The sequence below is a fragment of the Trifolium pratense genome, linkage group LG7, assembly GCF_020283565.1.
Source record: "Trifolium pratense cultivar HEN17-A07 linkage group LG7, ARS_RC_1.1, whole genome shotgun sequence".
In the NCBI taxonomy this organism is placed as follows: domain Eukaryota; kingdom Viridiplantae; phylum Streptophyta; class Magnoliopsida; order Fabales; family Fabaceae; genus Trifolium; species Trifolium pratense.
In genome coordinates, this window is record NC_060065.1 from 21,835,377 (window position 1) to 21,858,477 (window position 23,101).

The following is a 23,101-nucleotide window of genomic DNA, read 5'->3' on the forward strand; positions in this document are numbered from 1 at the left end:
CTCTTTTAAGGAAAATTGCATTGCCCTTCCTAAATTAAGTGCGTATGTAATCAGGGACGGAGCCATTTACATGGTTGTGTGGGCAGGAGCCCCCACTTCAATTTTCATTTGCTACTATGTACTAGTAATATGTATATGTGCTTAGCAATACATAGTTTAAAATACTTTTATTTTTGGAAAAAGATGCATATATTACAACAACGAATGACATAGTGTGTTTTCACTATAATGCATGTATATGTTTTTCATTTATATAGTATCATTTCTTTAAGAGCAAACCATCATTTTAGTCTTTGGATGTGTAACTCGCTGTTATATTGATCCTTAAATATATTGAAATTGTAAATACACTCATAGTATCTCTTTTATTAGTAATGTTATGGACTAAAATGACCAACGTAAAATACATTTGAGTGCTAAGTTGACTATCTGAAATCATATTTGAAGATCAAAATGATTAATAAAAGAGACACTTGTCAACCTAATTGCAATTTTGATACATTTTGGGAGAAATGTGACTGCGAGATACACTTTCAAGGACTAAAATGGTGGTTTGTCATTTCTTTAAACAAGACTTGTTTAACATTTAATAATTACTCATATTTAAGTTGATTTTTTTGGCAAACTTTATGCAACTCATAGAAAAAAATCAATATTAAATTGATGATACGACACCTTAAATAAAGTATATTTTGAATTTTTTTTTATACTCACTATGTCATGATCACGGTTGCTCTAATGATAAGAAAAAAAAAATATGAGTTCTTTTTTTTTGAAGAAGCTAAAATGAGATATATATTAACTAAAAATAGTCACCTCAGCACAAGGTGTGCCTCGATGAGCTACAAGAGTTTACAAAGAGACAAAAAGAAAAATATAAAGATCAAAATCATACAAAGCCCAAGCATAACAAAGGACTCGACCACCAGCTATGGTAGTTTAAAGCCAAAGTAATATTCTTTGACTTCAACCACCTATACGAGAATAACTTGATCTTGTCCAATAACTGAAGAGGAGTGCTAGTTGAGCCTCTGAACAATCTATGATTTCTTTCCGTCCATATGACCCATACGCTGACAAGCCAAATAAGCTGCAAAAAAGACCTGCGTGCCCGAGAACCACCCAATGATGATGAGAAATGAACAAAGTGGTCCCGGATAGTACTGGAGTCCGTCAACGAAATGTCAATCCACGTGCATACCAAAGCCCAAAGAGAACCAAAGCAACTACAAGAGATGAATAAATGATGAGCCGACTCTGCCTCCCCACAACCAGCTACACACACCTGTGCTGAAGAAGATATGATGCCTCGAATAACCAGGTTTGTCTTTGTAGGTAACCTGTCGCGAAGTAGACGCCACGCAAAGATGGATACCTTCAAAGGAACCTGAGGATGCCAAATAAGATGATCTGCATCATCCATAGTAACCGAATCACGAGTGGTCAAAAGCTGGTAAACTCCTCGAACAGTGTAACCTGTGTCAGGATCTGGCTGCCACTGCCACCTATCTGAGAGCTGTGCCTGTAGAGAAATGTTAGCAAGTAAAGACTGACACTCCCTCAACATGTCCTCCTCCCACGCCCTCAACTGCCTCCTCCAAACCCAAGCCGCCCCATCTGTCCCCCACCCTAACGAGAACATCTCAGCCACCGTACGCAATTTGGTCTCTGATAAAGCAAACAGACGGCCAAATCGCTCACATAAAGGAGACTCATCCACCCAGGGGTCAGTCCAAAAAAGAGTATCTGAACCATCCCCCACCATCCTAACAACATGCTCCCTGAACCAACCTCCCCCCGACTCTCCAACACCATCCCGAATGCTCACTATCTCTCGCCACCACACGGACCCTCGCCGCCCTCCATCTCGCAATCTCCCTCGCTCCATCCCATAACGAGCTGCCAACACACGAAACCACAACCCCTCTCGATCCACTAACATCCTCCAACACCATTTACCTAACAGTGCCAAATTAAACTCCCGTAACTGACGTACCCCCAAACCTCCATACTCTTTCCGTAAACAAATAGTTTTCCAATTTACCCAAGCTGTTTTCCTAGAAACCTCACACCCCCCCCAAAAAAATTTAATTAAAAGAGACTCAATAGAGGAAATGATACCTGAAGGAGCTTTGAAGAAGGATAGAGCATAGACAGGTAGAGATGTCAAGACAGACTTGAGCAAAACCAGACGACCACCAAAAGAAAGAAAGCGGCTCTTCCACCCAGATAATCTATTCTTTAAACGTTCCAACACCGATTTCCAAAAGCCCAAACGCCTCGAATCACCCTCAATAGGAAGACCCAGATAAATAAAAGGAATTTTTCCCACTTTACAACATAAAGCAGACGCAGCTTCGCCTAATCAGGATTCGGAAATATTCACCCCAACAAGCATACTTTTGTTAAAATTGACCTTTAAACCTGACATAGTCTCAAACAACACTAGTAACGCTCGCAGTGCCCGTACATTAGCCCAACTCTTCTCCCCCATTAGAAGAGTGTCATCAGCAAACTGTAAGTGCGACACCGAAATAGGATCCGACTCCCCTAAACTATACCCCACAAACAAATTACGCTCTACCATAGCCTCCATCAGCACATTTAACCCCTCCGAAGCCAAAAGGAACAGAAAAGGAGATAATGGATCTCCTTGTCTAAGACCTCTCTCGAGAGGGAATTCATCAGTTGGGCTACCATTGACCAGAATAGATGCCGTAGCCGTACCCACACACTCCCTAATCCACTTCCTCCACAAAGTAGGAAATGACATACTCTCCATAACCTTGTCCAAATAACCCCAATCCACTGAATCATAGGCTTTTTCAAAATCCACCTTGAAAAGCATAAGTTCCCTCTTAGACTTCCGAGCCTCATCCACAACCTCATTAGCTATAAGAATTCCATCCAGAATCTGTCTGTCCTTAACGAACGCCGTCTGAGACTCCGATATCACACTTCCAATAACAAGACGTAACCGATTCGCGAGGACCTTCGCCAGGATTTTATAAATACTACCAACTAACGAAATCGGTCGAAAATCATTCAACCGTTGAGGACTATCAACCTTTGGGATCAGCGCAATAAAAGTAGAATTGATACCTTTTGTCAGTTTTCCATTCCGATGAAAATCTAAAATAAAACGCATGACATCTCCCCTCAACTCCGTCCAAAAATCCTTAAAGAAACCAAAGTTTATCCCATCAGGCCCAGGACTTTTATAACTATCACAGTCCCACACAGCTGCTTTCACCTCTGCTTCCGTAAAAGGTTTGATAAGGCTACTACACTCAATATGGTTCAATCTCTTAAACTGAAGATTATCCACTCCGGGTCTTTCCATATTTGGATTCCTGAAGTGAGACGCAAAATGCGAGAACACAGCCTGTCGGATCGGATTCACCCCCTCCAAAGTAGCCCCACCCACTTGAATTACCGAGGTACCATTCCGTCGTCTGCGATCCGCCAAGACTGAATGGAAGTACTTAGTATTAGCGTCACCCTCCTTAAGCCACAGCGATCGCGATTGTTGCCAACTAATACTAGCATGCAAGCGAGACATCGAGTGAATACCAGCTGTGACCCCATGAAGCTCCGTTAACTCTACTTCCGTCAACTCTTCCTCCTCCCCCTTCTGATCCAAAAACGACAAGCGCTCTTTCAAAGACTCAATTCTACTAGGCAAATTCTGAACGTGAGCTTGGTGCCAACCTTTCAAAGCAACCTTTATCATCTTAAGCTTCTCCTTAAGCACAAACCCACCCCATCCATCGACATGCAGTGAGTTCCATTTCTCTTTAACAAAAGAATTGTAACCAGGAACATCTGTCCAGCATTTTAGCATCCTTGAAGGACGGGGTCCCCAATCTTCCTCACTTGCAGAAAGAACTAGGGGACAGTGATCAGAAAGCCCTCGCAAATTCGCCACCTGCTTGCAATTGGGCCAAGTCAAGCACCATTCCTCAGAAAGCAAAAATCTATCTAAGCGGCTCATCGCGAGGCCATCCCCTTTAAACCACGTAAATTTGCGACCAATAAGGGGAAGATCAATAAGAGTATTCTCATCAATAAACCGATTAAAAGGAGCAATATCCACATTACGATGGTTCCCTCTAGAGGAGCGCCTTTCCTCAGGTTGTCTAACTGCATTAAAATCGCCGCAAATACACACCCTCTCCCTCCCCATCAAGTTAATCCGAGCCGATAAAGAGTCCCAAAGCCCTTGCTTAGCACCATCATCACATGGCGCATAGACATTGGCCAGAAGAAACTCATCTCCAGATTTAACAAACCTACCCCGACACCACAACACATGGTCGCTAGTATCAGACGTCCACACCTCCACCTCAGATGTATCCCAGAGTGTTAGCAAACCCCCCGATGCCCCATCTGAAGGCCGATATGAAAACGCATGTTGCGAGCTACCCCAAAGGGTCGAGCACATAAAAACGTCACACTGTGATAACTTGGTCTCCTGAAGACAGAGTATGAAAGGTTTCTGGTCCCCCACCAACTTACGCACTTCCTTCCTCTTTTCAAACCCACCCAAGCCTCTTATATTCCAAGATATAATCTTCATCAAACACACTCCCCCCTCGCTTCACAAAAACATCACAGACCTAGCACTCCGAGTCATGATGTGCTCCCCCCTCCAATCTAGAGCCTGATGCCGTCTTCTTACCTTTTCCTGCCCTAGATAAAACTTGAAACATATTCACATTATCACCATTAAACTTTACCCCAATAGATTTTCCTATCCCCCACACGTCATCCACTGCCATTTGTGCAGTACCTTGCATAGCCACCCAATTCTGCCAATCGTTGTTTACGGAGAGCGATGAAGAAGACTCCTCAGAAGACATCCGTCGACTCATCAAACAAGAACGATTCACCTCATCCCCACCCCGGCGACGCCGCACATTCTTCTTTAAAACTTTTAGAACCTCTCTACGATCATTACTTGGCATTCTAGCCACCTTTTTGATACTATGGAGTGGATGACTAAGCAACCCTCTTTCTTTTCTTCTCCTAGATTCAAAATGACTGCCTTTCTGCTTCCTCACTCCACTAAGTTCCTTCGAGGTAAGCCTCTTACGTGTCGAAAAAATAACCCCAGCATCCCCATAATTGTGATCATGAAGCCATTCCAGACTCCATGGCCCCGAGATAATAGAGCGACTCACTTTAGGAGGACAAGATTCAGATCTCTTTCGATAGAGCGTATTGTGTTCTTCACGTCCAAATAAAGTGCCCGGTTTAGGAAAACTAGAATGCTTTAAGGAAGACTCCACCCCGTTCCCTTCAGCGTTAACGGTGTCCGCAACTCGTTCAACCTCCTTCTCAACAGCTTCCTCGTCGACCTGACTAACCTCTTTCTTATCTGCCAACTCAACATCCCCCTGATCATGATGACCGTCGCAATCATCGTTCCTCAGTCCCTCCACAAGGCTCTCAACCAAACCGTCAACATCGCGGCGAACTTCCATATCAACAGGCCCCTCTCCAAGGTCGGAATAATAATCTTCAGTCTCGCTCTCCTCCTCAAAAAGGCAAGTGTCCTCTCCCAAAGCAGACCCCCATTCCTCCACAACCTGAATCTGTACCTGTGCCCCGTCCACCAGTATAGTCACCACACTATTAATGGTACCTAAGTCAGGCGTAGCTACAAGGACCCGAGCAAAATCCAACCTATCTTTATCAGCAGTACACTTATCCGTGCGTAAGTAGCTTCCACAATCAAGGACACATAGCTTAAAGAAGTTGATATTCCAAGCATTCAACGGAACACCATACAGACGAACCCAAGCCCCTCTCCGGTAAGGCGTCACATCTTGGTCCCATCGTATCCAGTGTGAAAAAACGAGTTTAAAAAACTCTTTTGCGCCATTCACAATTAACAACGCATCCACCCCCTCCAAACTCCTAACAAAAACTTTGTCAGCCCCCATGGGAATAAGTATCAAATCACTGAAGCCTTCGTCGGATAATCTATTCTGCACCACGGGAATGGCCTCTCCATTAAGGACTGTTGCCACCAGGCCCTTTTGAACCCATTCCACGTCATCTGACAATGGACGATACTTGCTTAAGAAAACACCGCACTCATTTGCTTTTGCAACTTGTTTAGGCTTCACCATCTCGATGCTTTTCATTCCCCCCTCCTTCTTCTGAGCATCAAATCGAACAACTCGTTTCTGTCCAGCCCCAACTTTGACTACTACATCCCCCACCTGCACACTATCCATAGGGCCATAGTCCTCCTTCTCAGGAAGTAACTTATGCTCCACCAGAGGATCCTCACTACCTTTCAGCAAAGCTGGTTGCCCTAACACTTTGGAACCATCCTTCGTTGGGATTTGGTCCACACCCTTTGACTGTCCACCCTTGTTATAAGCAAGACTATCGTCCTCTCCAGAGTTATAACGATTAAATAAAGCCACACTAGCTCGGACCCGATAGTTTCTGAACCAGACATCATTCAAGGCTTTTGTCAATTTAGGCACATTTTTAACATTGGAAAATCTTACAAATCCATAGGGTTCGCCGAACTTATTCTTCTTATTAGCTACATAAACGTCCTCCAACATACCGCATACCTCGAAACCCTTTCTAAGGAAAAACTCCGCTATACCGCATTCTCTCTCTACCTCTCTCTCTCTCTCTCATCTGTTTTCTTTTCATCTGTTAAGAAAACTCTTTGTCCTTTTGATTTTTTGAAATCTGTTGGGATCTTGTTGATTTTATGTTAATAAACTTTCCAATATAACTTTCTAATAGAACAAGTCTGACTGTGAATAAAGACAGCTTAAAAGAAGTGAGAATCATTATTATGGTATATAGGAAATGGTAAATCTTAGTACTAGTACATCTCTAGTACTAGTACTACAACTATTCAAGCACGCTACCACAATCTATTTTTCTAAGCAATATGAGACTTAAATCACCCCATACTTGCCACAACAGATATATGTTTCCAAGTGTATACAACAAATATATGTTTCCAAGTGTATATTACATCCGATAGATCCATTAAACAAGTGCTTTAGAAGGTAACCATGAACAAATTTGCCTAATTTCAAAGCTCCCTGGTTTGCATATGCATCAAGTAGATTTCTCCAAATTTTAGGGACAATATGGAAGATCATAAGCTTACATTTTTTGGAACAAAACTATTGCATCTATAAAATAACCATTTTACATGAAACAAGACATCAAGTACACCATGCTATGAAGTACGGACACCAGATACATGGATACCGACACTTTGCCACCAATAATAATTTGAGAAAATGACATAATTCAATGTAATTTGAGAAAACACAGTACACACCTAATCTAAGGAGGGTTTGTGTTTCATAAACACCAGGTGATGTTACTTTTAGAAATGAATTTCTTAAACAGTTGAACTGATAATTCCAATTTCTCACACATGGAATACATATTAAGCAGATAAGTCAGCAAAATATCGTCAGAAAAGCCTGTTTTTATCACTAGGCAATGCATGCCTTCCCCATCAGAAAACTACCAGATTTTGCTGTCACGACCCAACACAAATCGTGACCGGCGCGCGAACTAATACCTAGTCCGGCAAGCCTAATGACCGAGTTTAACAATAAATATAAGATTTCCAACATGACCATTTACTTCAAAAAAATAATATTTACTGAAATTTCGACAAAATCACATCTGTATTTTCAATGTTTCCAAATCAAAATAAACCTGTTTGCAGCATATACATCACTAGTCAAAGTTTCAACATTTACATTCTTAACTTTATACATTCCAAAATGAAATATTCCTAGACTCAAAATAGCTGCAGATATTCGATCAAACCAAAAGATATATATACAAATTAGCCTTCCATAAAGGAGGCCTACCAAAAGAGTGAGACTGATGAAGATTTGAATGTGCTAACAACTTGCTACTCAGCTGACTGGGAATCTGAAAAAAAATGTAAGAAGAAGGGGTAAGTCACAAAGACTTAGTGAGAGATAACAACCACTACCAACTAGATGGGAAACACACAAAGGCACGAGCGTTTGATTTTTAGAAGCTTGTAACAATTATTGTATAGTAGTAACTATGTGATATAAATAATATTCAATTCAATTCGTTATAGAGTTTAAAAATTGAAATAAGAAACAAATATAGAAATTCAATCAAATAAAATAATTCGTTACGAAAGAATCGAGAGACGGCTCCATCTCGTTGATAGCCCTCTCCTCCTAAGAGTGGCCTTGCACTTAGGGGCGGCTCCATCTAACGGATAGCCCTTTTCTCACCGATTACAAAAACGCATTCTCATCCAATCAAATAAAATGAATTCGTTACGATAGAATCAAGAGACGGCTCCATCTCGTTGATAGCCCTTTCCTCCTAAGAGCGGCCTTTCACTTAGGGGCGGCTCCATCTAACGGATAGCCCTTTTCTCCTTGATATCATATAACTAGGTGCACCTAGGCCGTCGTCATTATAACCGCAATTCTTAAAATACATCTCTTAAAACCATGTTTCACACATTTCTAAAACTTATGTAAAATTAAACACAATCAAACCATAATTTTCAATCCGCTACTTTATATATCATAAGAAATCAAACTATCATAAGAAATCAAACTAGAGTCCATATGTAAACAAATAAGGATGACGAAGACGATTTCGAAGGCATGTTTCCCGATAAAAATATTTATAATCAATATTAACATAGAAAATTAGTAACATATAATTTATAACGGTAGTTAAAATAAGTGATAATGATTGTCATCAACTCACAACTATGAAGACCGGCTAATTTTGCTTTCCAACGACTCCGGGAGAAGCAGATGAAGCAGCAACGGTTGAATCTGAACATCAATCATGTTTATTAAAATTTAGAAAATCATTCTAGAGTTTAAACTAAGCATATGGAACCATAAATTTCCCAAATATCTACTCTAATCTCTAACATTAATTTTCTAAACCAAATTACATATACCCAAAGATAATTGTTGAGTTATAGATGATATATTTACCTCACAGAGTCTCAATAAGAAATTTTTAAGGAACGGGTACTCATCTTCATCCTTAGATCATTAACCCTAGCCCCAAAATTATACCCAATCACATTTGTTAAAGCTTTACTTTGGAAGGAGCAAGTATCTTCAAGGTTGTTTGGTTTCTAATTGAAATTTGGTGATTTTAAAAAAATTAAAAGTGGAAGAAGGAAAGGTTGGAGAAGTGAGAACAGGGGTATACTGGCCGAGAGAGAGAAATACACAGGGAGAGAGAAAGAATGTAGTGAAATGGGTGTGATGTGGGTTTCTTATGTTTATGTTTATTTATTATTATTATTTATTTATTTTAATTTCATTTGTTATTATTTAAGTGAAACGGTGCGTTTCAATCTTCCCCCCTTAAAAAAAATTCGTCCTCGAATTTATACAACTAACCTCGATTTTCAAATAAGTGTGGATACTTTGAACGCATGACTTCTTCGGATTCCCACGTTGTCTCTTCACCTGACGGTCCTTTCCAAAGAACCTTCACCGAAACAATATCTTTTGAACGTAGTCGTCTAATTTCCTTGTCTACTACCGCTACCGGATGTTCTGTGTATGACAAATTCTCATCTAATTGAATATTTTCATGACTAATAACATGAGAAGGATCATAAAGGTACTTCCGAAGCATAGAAATATGAAAGACCGGATGGACTCCTGACAGATCCGGTGGAAGTGCTAAGCGATAAGCTACAGGCCCGACTCTCTCCAAAATCTCAAACGGGCCGATGAACCTTGGACTTAATTTACCCTTTTTGCCAAACCGTAAAACTCCTTTCATTGGTGAAACACGTAAAAATACATGATCTCCCACTGTGAACTCTAAGGGACGACGCCTCTTGTCAGAATAAGACTTTTGTCTACTCTGGGCTGTCACTAAACGATCTCGAATCAATTTAACCTTTTCGATGGCATCTTGAATCAACTCCGGACCCACTAGTTTAGCTTCTCCAACTTCAAACCATCCTATAGGAGACCTACACCGTCTGCCATACAATGCCTCAAAAGGAGCCATTTGAATACTAGATTGATAGCTATTGTTATATGCAAATTCCATCATAGGCAAATATCGATCCCAACTTCCTCCAAAATCAAGAACACAAGCACGAAGCATATCTTCTAGGATTTGTATAGTCCTCTCGGATTGACCATCAGTTTGAGGATGAAAAGCAGTACTAAGGTTCAAACGAGTCCCTAATGCAGATTGAAAAGACTTCCAAAACTGAGCGGTAAACTGAGCCCCACGATCAGAGATAATAGACACCGGAACACCATGTAGAGAGACAATCTCCTCCAAATAAAGTTTAGCATACTGAGATGCAGTATAGGTTGTCTTCACAGGTAAGAAATGTGCAGACTTGGTCAACCGATCTATAATTACCCACACAGAGTCATAACCCTTTTGAGTTCGCGATAAACCTGTGACAAAATCCATCGCAATGTCTTCCCACTTCCATTCAGGTATTTCAACAGGTTGAAGTAAACCTGCAGGCTTTTGGTGCTCAGCCTTTACTTGTTGACACACTAAGCATTTAGAGACAAAATCAGCTACATCTTTCTTCATCCCTTCCCACCAATAAAATTCTCTCAAATCTTGATACATCTTGTTAGAACCTGGATGTATGGTATAAGAAGAATGATGAGCCTCCTCCAATATTTTTCTCCTTAACTCACCAACATTTGGAACACATAACCGAGAATTCAACCACAAGACACCATCGAAATCAACTGAGAAGTTTGAAACTTTACCATTTCGTACATCATCCACCGTCTTCACCAAGTCCGAGTCTTTACTTTGAGCCTCCTTAATATCATCAACTAAGGTGGAACGAATTTGCACATGAGCCAACAATGCCTTTGAAGAATCAATCTCCAATTGAACTCCGCTTTCAACAAGTTCTTGAAATTCTTTAATTATAGGTCTCTTTATTGCTGCTAAATGAGCAAGACTGCCCATGGATTTTCTACTTAAGGCATCTGCAACAACATTGGCCTTACCAGGATGATACAAGATCGTGCAATCATAATCTTTCAAGAGTTCCATCCACCTTCTTTGTCTTAAATTTAAATCTCGCTGCTTAAAGATGTATTGAAGACTCTTGTGGTCAGTATAAATCTCCAAAGTTTCACCATACAAATAATGCCTCCAAATCTTAAGTGCAAAAATCACTGCTGCCATCTCCAAATCATGGGTAGGGTAGTTTTGTTCATGTCTTTTTAGTTGTCTCGATGCATAAGCAATTACTTTACCATGCTGCATAAGAACACAACCAAGACCAACTCTAGAAGCGTCACAATAAACTGCATAACCTCCACCACTTGTTGGTAATGCTAAAACAGGTGCTGAAGTCAAATACTGCTTTAATTTCTGAAAGCTCTCTTCACACGCATCCGTCCATTGAAACTCAACTTTCTTTTGGGTTAACCTAGTTAATGGGAACGCAAGTTTGGAGAAGTCCTTCACAAAACGCCGATAATATCCAGCTAAACCAAGAAAACTTCGGATCTCCTTTACTGTGGTGGGTCGAGGCCAATTTTGCACTGCTTCAACCTTGCTTGGGTCAACACTTATTCCATTTTTAGATACCACATGACCTAGAAATGTCACATTGTCTAGCCAAAATTCACATTTAGAGAATTTAGCATATAATTGATTCTCTCTTAATGTTTGCAAAACAAGCCTTAAATGTTGTTCATGCTCTTCCTTACTCTTGGAATAAATAAGAATATCATCAATAAACACTATCACAAATTGATCCAAGAATGGCTTAAAAATCCGATTCATCAAATCCATAAAGGCTGCTGGAGCATTAGTGAGTCCGAAAGACATAACAAGAAATTCATAATGTCCATAACGAGTGCGAAAAGCTGTCTTCGGTATATCCTCCCTCTTAATCTTCAATTGGTGATACCCAGACCGCAAATCAATCTTGGAAAAACACTGGGCTCCTTGAAGTTGATCAAATAACTCATCAATGCGGGGTAAAGGATATTTATTCTTTATTGTCACCTTGTTCAATTGTCTATAGTCTACACATAATCGCATCGACCCATCTTTCTTCTTTACAAACAATACCGGTGCACCCCATGGAGAAGTACTCGCACGAATAAAGCCCTTATCAAGAAGATCTTGTAGTTGCTCCTTTAATTCTTTAAGCTCAGCTGGAGCCATTCGGTAAGGGGGTATAGATATGGGCTGAGTGTCGGGAACCAACTCAATGGAGAACTCAATTTCCCTATCAGGTGGCATTCCAGGAAGATCTTCGGGAAAAACATCAGGAAACTCAGATGCTATGGGAATTTTTTCTAATTTGCCTTCATCCCATTGTATATTTGTAACCACAGCTAAGTATCCTTGACAACCCCTTCTTAGTAACTTGTTAGCTCTCAAGGCTGAGATTAAGTTATGGGGCATCCATGTGGGTTTGCCTTGAAATGAGAAAGGTGGTTTTCCAGGTATCTCAAATTTAACGATCTTATTGTAACAATCTAAGGTAGCATGATGAGACGACAACCAGTCCATACCCAAAATCACATCAAAATCTATCATATCAATAACTACTAAGTCTGCAAATAATATTTGGCCCGCAATCGATATGTCACAAGAATGATATACAGACTCAGCGAACAATTTATCACCAACAGGTAAAGCCACGACTAAGGCCTCGTCAAGAACAGATGAATTTTTACCAAGTCGAGAGGCAAACCATAAAGATACAAAAGAATGTGTAGCTCCAGGATCAAACAAAACATGAGCTTCTTGGGAACAAATAGAAAGAATACCTGTAACCACTGCATTTGATGCCTGAGCATCCTGACGAGTCAAAGCAAAGACTCGAGCCTGGCCTCTTCCTGCTTGCATTTGTCCTCTACCTCCAGGTCCTCTGCCCTCATGTTGAGATGTTTTCGAACCCTGAACAGAAGAATTCCCCATTTTTTGCATAGGTGTAGAATGAACCCGATTAGGCGCTAAAGCTGCTGGGGCAGATACATGACTAGATGATGGTTGTGTCATAGCTACTGGGCAGTTCCTCCTGATGTGACCTATTTGACCACAATGAAAACACTCCTTACCATCTTGAAAAAACTTTCCAGTCGTACCACTAGAATGTTTCTGAGGAAAAGTAGACCCTGTTGATGCCTTATGATCCGATCTACCACTTTGCACAGTACGATAAGATTGTCCGCTAAAACCACCCCTTTGTGAACCTGACCTTTGTTGCACTTGATGACCATACATAGAGCCACCGCCACTACTAGAGTAATGACTATGTGATCCTTCAACTCGTTGTTTCTTGCGAGAATCTTGTTTATTACCTCCTTTATCCTTTTGTCGCTGCTCAATTTGAAGTGCCAAACTCAAAACCTCAGCAAAAGTGGAACATTTAGACCCAACCACAGATCTAAACAAGTACTCTCTCAATCCTCTAACGAATTTTTTGATACGCGTCTCTTCAGTGACAGTGTAGCGAGCATGTCTAGAAAGTTGTGTAAAACGAGCACTATACTCAGAAACTGACATTCCCTCAGTTTGCTCAAATCGCTCAAACTCATGAGCCAAACTATCTCTAACACTTTCTGGGAGAAAACGAGCCATAAACAATCGAGAGAACTCATCCCATGCCATTGGAGGTGATCTCACTTCTCTTCCACGTGACACCGTATCAAACCAATCATATGCCACACCCTCCAACTGAAATGATGCCAATTCAACTGCCCTTATATTTGAACATCCTAATGCTCTCCATAACCTCTCTAGACCGTCAATGAAACGTTGTGGGTCCTCACTTGCATCAGACCCAGAAAAAGTAGGGGGTTTAAGCTTCATGAATTGTTCTAGAGTAACCTCAATCCCTCTTGCTTGAGTTGTCTCCTGCTGCTCACCCTGTCCAGCTTCTTGCTGACCACCAACAGCTGGCTGCCCTTGATTATCTTGTTGTTGTTGTTGTTGTCCCACAACCCCAGCAAGTTGTTGTACAATCTGTTGTAATCCCAATAAACCAGCATTATATTCTTCCATGGCTGGATTTCCTCGCCTCCCTCTAGGCACCTCAACATTGAATACTTCTGCAGGCAAACCACGTCCACCTGCATTAGCCCCGCGACCTCTAACATTACCCCCACGTCGACCTCGAACACGAACTCGACCTCTTTGACGGGATTCTTGAGGTTCGGCAACAGACTCATCAACAACTTCTCTTCTATTATTGTTTCTAGTCTTGGGTGGCATCCTTACCTAGTGAAAGAACATTGATCAAATATAGGACAAGACGACAAAGAAAGTGAGACAAATCAAAGACCACATGAAATTTCAAATTTAGACAACAAGGGAGACCATCATAGAGTGCGAATAGCTTTTGCGAGTAAATGGTGCCCGGGTTCACAATTTACTAACAAAAATCTATTATCACTCTATGTCTGCAGCTATTTGGACCTACGACCGAGCTCTGATACCAACTTTGTCACGACCCAACACAAATCGTGACCGGCGCGCGAACTAATACCTAGTCCGGCAAGCCTAATGACCGAGTTTAACAATAAATATAAGATTTCCAACATGACCATTTACTTCAAAAAAATAATATTTACTGAAATTTCGACAAAATCACATCTGTATTTTCAATGTTTCCAAATCAAAATAAACCTGTTTGCAGCATATACATCACTAGTCAAAGTTTCAACATTTACATTCTTAACTTTATACATTCCAAAATGAAATATTCCTAGACTCAAAATAGCTGCAGATATTCGATCAAACCAAAAGATATATATACAAATTAGCCTTCCATAAAGGAGGCCTACCAAAAGAGTGAGACTGATGAAGATTTGAATGTGCTAACAACTTGCTACTCAGCTGACTGGGAATCTGAAAAAAAATGTAAGAAGAAGGGGTAAGTCACAAAGACTTAGTGAGAGATAACAACCACTACCAACTAGATGGGAAACACACAAAGGCACGAGCGTTTGATTTTTAGAAGCTTGTAACAATTATTGTATAGTAGTAACTATGTGATATAAATAATATTCAATTCAATTCGTTATAGAGTTTAAAAATTGAAATAAGAAACAAATATAGAAATTCAATCAAATAAAATAATTCGTTACGAAAGAATCGAGAGACGGCTCCATCTCGTTGATAGCCCTCTCCTCCTAAGAGTGGCCTTGCACTTAGGGGCGGCTCCATCTAACGGATAGCCCTTTTCTCACCGATTACAAAAACGCATTCTCATCCAATCAAATAAAATGAATTCGTTACGATAGAATCAAGAGACGGCTCCATCTCGTTGATAGCCCTTTCCTCCTAAGAGCGGCCTTTCACTTAGGGGCGGCTCCATCTAACGGATAGCCCTTTTCTCCTTGATATCATATAACTAGGTGCACCTAGGCCGTCGTCATTATAACCGCAATTCTTAAAATACATCTCTTAAAACCATGTTTCACACATTTCTAAAACTTATGTAAAATTAAACACAATCAAACCATAATTTTCAATCCGCTACTTTATATATCATAAGAAATCAAACTATCATAAGAAATCAAACTAGAGTCCATATGTAAACAAATAAGGATGACGAAGACGATTTCGAAGGCATGTTTCCCGATAAAAATATTTATAATCAATATTAACATAGAAAATTAGTAACATATAATTTATAACGGTAGTTAAAATAAGTGATAATGATTGTCATCAACTCACAACTATGAAGACCGGCTAATTTTGCTTTCCAACGACTCCGGGAGAAGCAGATGAAGCAGCAACGGTTGAATCTGAACATCAATCATGTTTATTAAAATTTAGAAAATCATTCTAGAGTTTAAACTAAGCATATGGAACCATAAATTTCCCAAATATCTACTCTAATCTCTAACATTAATTTTCTAAACCAAATTACATATACCCAAAGATAATTGTTGAGTTATAGATGATATATTTACCTCACAGAGTCTCAATAAGAAATTTTTAAGGAACGGGTACTCATCTTCATCCTTAGATCATTAACCCTAGCCCCAAAATTATACCCAATCACATTTGTTAAAGCTTTACTTTGGAAGGAGCAAGTATCTTCAAGGTTGTTTGGTTTCTAATTGAAATTTGGTGATTTTAAAAAAATTAAAAGTGGAAGAAGGAAAGGTTGGAGAAGTGAGAACAGGGGTATACTGGCCGAGAGAGAGAAATACACAGGGAGAGAGAAAGAATGTAGTGAAATGGGTGTGATGTGGGTTTCTTATGTTTATGTTTATTTATTATTATTATTTATTTATTTTAATTTCATTTGTTATTATTTAAGTGAAACGGTGCGTTTCATTTGCAATGCATACCCATGAATATAAGTTCCCTCATTTAATGTTGCAGAAGCACATCAAGCCTGCAACAATTCAATAAGAGTAACAACACTCATTCTATCAACACTCACTCTCTTATTTAGTGAAATTCACACAAGTCTCAATATTTTGGAAATAAGTTCCACATAGTGGTGAAACTCGCATGTATTTATCAAATTAGAGTGAAAGTTGTAAAAATAATAAAAACAAAAGAAAATAAGATATACCGACTAGAAATCTTCAAGAGTACAAACAAAGCAACAAACTTCGATGATAAATACAGTAACTAACAGTCTGTTCAATGATTTTACAATCTGAATCATCAATCGCCTAAGACTGAATGACCCCTGTAGTTAGTATACATAATGATATTAATTAATATATCATATAAAAATAGCATACGAATTCTTCTTCCTTGCTAGCCTGCTGGCTGAATAAAATGCAGGTTTTCCAACTTACTCAGACAAACAGAGGACAATCAACAACGAAGTCCTGCTGAATGTTGGGCCTGCTCAAATCAAGGCTAATTTCTACAACTATATTTGTTATATACACTACTAGACTAATTGCAACTAGTACCACTGCTTCTGTACTGGTTCATTGCTCCATCTTCATCTGATTTGAGTGCAGAGAAACTGTATGCAAATTATTAAAGTTGTTGTTAAACTCAGATTCATCAATAACGGCAAATTAACAGTTTTGTACTCGTGAATGAAAATAATCCCATTCGGCCAATTTTAAAAAATTCAACAATAAGTTTAGTTGCTTGAATGCCAATTATTTATTAGCATGCCTCCCAGATTTCTTTATGCCTTTTAATTTCTTTATCCCCCACAGGCCACAGCTTAGCTCCAATCTTTGTCTTATGAAGCCAAATGCCAATGGAAAGCGCAACCATAATGTGATTAAATTAGACCAATATCTGTGGAGTATTTTGGGAGGAAACGAGCAATAGAAGCACTATAGTCTACCTGAATTTGCCGATGAGTCGTAACTCAAAAGTGAGTTTTCTGGGGTCATGAAATTAGGGTTGTTTTCTCCCCTCCCCCAAAGTGGTTGGTGGAATGCATCAGATTGCCACGGTATCTGAAATTGCTGTCTGTTTCCATTGTGTGGGGTTTCCGGCCACACGACGGGTGCAACTGTGGCAGGGAAGTTACTGTCCATGAGAGACAAACCCTACAGGTCACAATAAAGTATTATTAGCAGAAGAAAATTAAAACGAAGTTACTGTCCATGAGGGACACTCCCTGCAAGTGCAAGCATTTATGTTTCATATTGTTGATTTTTGTTAAGTATTTACAGTGTTCTTTGTTGGTCTCTTATGACGGCCTACAGAATGGAATGAATGACGGGGACTACAAGCCATCTCTCTATCCCCATTTCCATTATCTCAGTGTTTGAACATATATGTATACATACAAACAATTAGATGGGCTAGTAAACAAAAATAGCGACGAATAACTCTCTAATCAATGTGGAAACTTAGAAGAATTTCTGATAGCAGTCTCATAAAACTACATCAGGATTGCTTAGCACAAGCATAGATGGGTCCCAACTCCCAATAAATAAGAACTAAAATGCTCCAGAAAGTGATGACATGTGTTTTTCTTCAAATATATTTAGTGCCAAGCTAGACAAGTACATGTAGTTCAGATTACACCTCGAGCCAAAGAAATTCCCTGTTTTTTCAATATAAAAGTGAAAAAAAATAAATACTTACTTCTGTAGCCAATATGCTTTCAAGGTTGGAATCAATTATTGGGTTAACTGCTGCTAGTTTCATTGATAAAATCTGAAACCAGAGAAATCAATGAGAACAAAATCACAGTTATGATGTAACTCAAATAGAAAGATATCATTATAATGGAAATACCATACCATTTATATCATTTTATAAATTTTAAGGATATAGTCAACCAAAATGCATAAGTCTAGGAGCATGAAATTTCAAGCCTCAATTCTAAATGAGGCACATGAAGATTAGAGTCAAACCACTTTTGCATAAAGCATAAAAGTAGTCAGTTTATAATGTCAATAGTCAAAAAACAAAAAGTAAGCAATACTTTATTTGTTCCTGAATCTGACAGTAGTTTTTTACAAGCTACTATTAGTTTTGAAGAATCGAATAACTTTCTATGGGACTACTATCATTTTTGAAGGATCAAATAAAGGCAGGGAAAAAAGGAACACAAGCCACTAATTTAAAAAGTTTGTAAGAACTATCCGCAGGTTTGTAAGCATGCCAGCACATTGCTGCTAAAACTTTATCCTTATCTTTGTTTGTCTAAACAATTGCCGAGAATGTCACTCATATAAAATCTGACCTCCACTTCATGCTGAAGAGATTGCACATGGTTGATGATTTTATCCAAAACCAATGCTGTTCCTGATATCTGTAAAGAAAACTTTATCATGTCAGCTATCTCTGACTTACTAGATTAGTTCTTTTGTTAGAAAAAATATCAACACAATGTATATGCACTTTGTGAGACCAGCCAAATTTTATTCACCGAAATTTTAGTTTTAGTTTTGAAGATACAGCAACGAATGATGCTGAAAATGGGGTGCAACCTTAAATCAATTAATTAAGCATGCCGATGGGTAGTACAATCCAAAGACTTTGTGAGACCAATCAAACCAAATATGATTTATTAACAGCCAGCTCAAAACATACAAGTACAATCCAAAGACTCCAAGGCCTTACTCAAAAACATCACTATTGTAAGAACCCTGAAACTACCAAAGAAAAAAACAATGCAGAATAAAATTTTAATTTAGGAAAAAACTCTTGAAGTGTGTATTTAACTAAAGTTTAGGTGAAATTAATTCAATTATGTAAAATACTCAAAGCCAGTTGGGTTAGGTTATTGATTTGGTAGATATTACCCTCTAAAAGGTATGCTTTATTTTCCCACTCTATTATCCTTATCTCATAAATGATTGATAGATACCAAACTAAGTGTTGATGGTAACCATCACATTCCCTAAGATGGATTAGTATTTCACTTGTTTAGGGGACCCATGAATACAATTTTCAACACACTTCCAATTGTTAAAGCCAGAATCCAGCTAGAAGAATAAGTGATAACCCCCCCTTCACACCCCACACGCCCACACCCACCTCTCTGTCTCTCCAATAAGTCAGAAAGCTAAAGAAAGGAACAAGAGTGGATTACCTTAATTGTTCTGTACAAACCATGACGTGTATTTTGCTTTTGTCCTTTTCAAAAAGAATCACTATATTACTTAGTAGTACTTTTATGTAATTTTATCTTGATATCAACTTTTTTTTTGTAAAGGTTTTGAGCATCTTCCACATTTAGAAAAAAATGTTACGGCAATGAAATCTGTTTAGGAGGATTGGTATTACAGTACTTTTTGGGTGTATTAGTAACTTGTAAGCTTTCACCAAAAATAAAAGGTACTAACTTTGTAAGTGGTAGTAACAAATACTATCTCCATTTATTTTTTTGACTATATACTATCTCCTTCTTATTTAATTTTTCGCATATATTAAAAAATAAATTATAGTGTATGTTTTGGGAATAAATATATTACTAAATTTCCATTTAAATATAGATGTGTTCAATTGTGATTTTTTATCTCTCAAAACATATTAGAAATATTAACAAAAAATATCTAGAAAAAAAATAATAAAGGTAAGTTTATTTAGAGATAATATGTTTAATTTTTCTAAAGGAGACTAATATATTTAAGTAAAGAGACACTCCTTTCGATCCGTTTTATAATTCACCTTTCTAAATTCATTGAATAATCAATATACTTGTCAAATAGATTAATTAATAATGAATCTAGAAATGTGAAATGTCTCTTATAAAAATGACTGAAAGTAGTAGTATTCTTTTTGGTTTTGTTTTCCAAAAGTTCTCCACCGTAGTTAATCCTACGGTATGTTTGATTCTGACAAAAGTTGAGTTGAAAGTAAAATGATTTATGTTTGGACACATTTATAGTGACTTGTAAAATACTCAATTTCCAATTTTAAATAGAATTAATTTTGAAGGCAAAATCAATTTTATTCTAAAAGAGCTAAACATGTCAAAATCAATTCTAAATTTCTAAAATTAATAAACATTTAAATTCATTTTTAATTCATCTAAAACTAAATATGAATATTTCATCTAAAACAAAAAGAGAGTGAGAGTGTGTTTGATGAGAGATGAAATTACAAGAATGCCATATGAGAACTTTTCTTGGTGGAAAAGCATGCACTTTCATTTTTGGTGAAAAGGTGATAAAGACATGGCTGGCATAATCACTAAATTCCATAATCTAGAGACAGAATAGTACTTTTGGGAGACAATTAGATAAAATTATGGCATAATCATGATAATCATGATACTAATTAAATAAACTCCAATTATTTAATTTAATTAAATGAGGATTAATTAATTAATCAACATCTTGAAAAGAAAGAATAGGGACCAACCTTGTTGCAACCGGGGACCAACTCTTGCAACAGTTTCATTCGAGCATTTATCTTCTCTCTCCTAGCCTACAATAAATTAACAAAACTTTATTATAAATAAATGTAATTAAAGAACTGAATTAGTGATTAATTAATTAAAGAGTAATAAGAGTGTTTACCCTTTCTGCTAAGCTATGGCTATCTGTAGCTTGACCTCGACGAACTCGAACGTGAACGTACGGAAGTTCATCGCCGCCGTTGCCGGAATTCTCATCGCCGATACTTTTGATTTTCTTAGACGACACTTTAACCTGCGTTTCACAACACAATTTCTCCTAAATTACTGAAAAGTAGAAAACCCTAATTATTCTCTAAAACGGTTACAATTGAGTTCGAACTTCGAACCTTCTTCTCTCGCTCTTTCCTCTTCGCACCTTTGGATTTCTTGTTCTCGATTGTTGGATCAGAGACACAACCACCTCCTTCAGTCTCCGGTACCTCATCCTTCACCTCCGGCGAGTTCTTATTCTCTCCGGCGAGTACGGAGAATCTTGCGGTGGTGTTGGAAGGGAAAGTCAAATTACCGGTGTCGCAAGTTAGAGGATAGGGTTTCGGAGGTTTTCCGGTAATCTCCGGTGAGTGAAGAAGCTCAACGACCTGCGTCGGAGGTAGTTCGAGAAGTGCAGTGAAAGAGTTCGCGGTTTCCGATGCCGGAGCCATGATTCCTTGAATTTCTTCGTTGAATTGAATGGATTCGAGTGTGGTTTGCTCCATGATCCAATTGAACCGAACTGAACTGAACCGAACCGGTTTGGTTTGATTTGATTTGATTTTAAGTTTTTTAGAGAGTGTTGTGTTGTTGTGAAGTTATGAAAGAGAGAAAAAGGAGAGAAAGAAAGAGAGTGGAAAATAGTGTTTATTTTATTTTATGTTGGTTCTTCTTGTTTCTGTGGCATTTCAAGTAGCAAAGAAAGCAACGTTGTTACGCTACGGTTTTGTTTTGTTTGGATAAACGGGTATTGTATTTTTCCGTACTGTTGTAACGGAAGTGTTGAATATGATTGATGTTTGTAATAAAATGGATTCTATGGTTTGATTTTGATGTGGTTGAGGTATCAACATCCTTGGTTAATTCTCAATTACATTTTATAAACAAAAACAAAATATGCCAACTATTAGTTGCTTTGTTGGATTGGTAAACCTCTTATCAGTTTACTTTTAAAACTATCACTTTCTTTATTTGGTTCAGTTTAAAATTCATGATAAAGTTGAATTGAATTTGAATCACTTTAAAATTCAACTCGAATTTGTCATGAATGTATTTTTAATTTGAATTTGGTTCGATTAAAATTCATGAAAATAAAATATTGTGTGCGTTCCTTCCACTTTAAACTTAAATAGTTCAAATTCGATTTAGTTTAAGTTGAGCTTCTTTATTTTTCGAGCTTATTTTTAGTTTAAGTTCAACATATTCGGTTTATGAATTAAGTTCAATGAATTACTTATCAAATCGAGTTTCCAACTATTTTTTAGTTGATTTGGTGCATCATCACTCCTATTAAAAGCTTAAATCTGTACTCCTAAAGTTAATTATAAAGATTTGTCTTTGGTCTAGTATCATGTTACTAAACAATGGTATCAAAGCTTATTTCAGTTTGGGCTGGACATAGCAAAATAATTTATTTTTTCACCAACTACTTTTTTAAACGATTAATTCTACACGAACTATAACTTATATTGTCTTACTAAACTAGAAAATTTGGTCGCTGACTCAAACAGTGTACTTACAAGTAGCCACATGACCCAATTTTGTTCGAGTTCAAAATCAAACCTAAAAATGTGTGTGTGAGAGAAGGGGGTGGGGGGGAGCGAGTCTTCAACAAGATCAACAATGAGATTCACATTCAACTAAACATCAAGAGGCTGAGTCCTTATTAGAAGTCTTTAACAAACTAACAAGGATGGTCGCAAGTGCAACTAAAGAGAAAAAATGATCCATAATAGAAGTCTTCAACAAAATATTATACAAGAGTAGTGCATGAGAATAGTTTCAAAAATTCATATTTAAACAACTACAAGCCATGCTTGGAGTTGCCGAAATATGAATCAAAAGACGTGTTAAAATACGATGCACATTTTAAGAGTTTCCGAAATATGACAATAGTATCAAGAGTTTCACCACACTACATCTCTCTTCTTATAATAAGTAGATTAATGTTTTGTCTACTATCCTATATTATATTTTCTAACAATTTATTTACGGAAGAAATAGGGTTAATTACTTCTTACGTACAGTACAACTCAATAC

At 38.0% G+C, this 23,101-nt stretch overlaps 1 protein-coding gene across 1 annotated transcript; it reads right to left on the minus strand.

Moving 5' to 3' along the window:
• Window positions 1–16,606: 16,606 nt before the first annotated feature.
• Window positions 16,607–21,970, minus strand: LOC123898433 (transcription factor bHLH48-like). Its single transcript, XM_045949377.1, has 7 exons — window positions 21,199–21,970; window positions 20,973–21,104; window positions 20,815–20,880; window positions 18,689–18,757; window positions 18,085–18,156; window positions 17,333–17,540; window positions 16,607–16,996 (listed from the first exon to the last, which is right to left on the minus strand). The coding sequence occupies exons 1-7, from the start codon at window positions 21,565–21,567 to the stop codon at window positions 16,959–16,961; spliced, it is 954 nt and encodes a 317-aa protein (XP_045805333.1). The 5' UTR covers window positions 21,568–21,970; the 3' UTR covers window positions 16,607–16,958.
• Window positions 21,971–23,101: the final 1,131 nt, after the last annotated feature.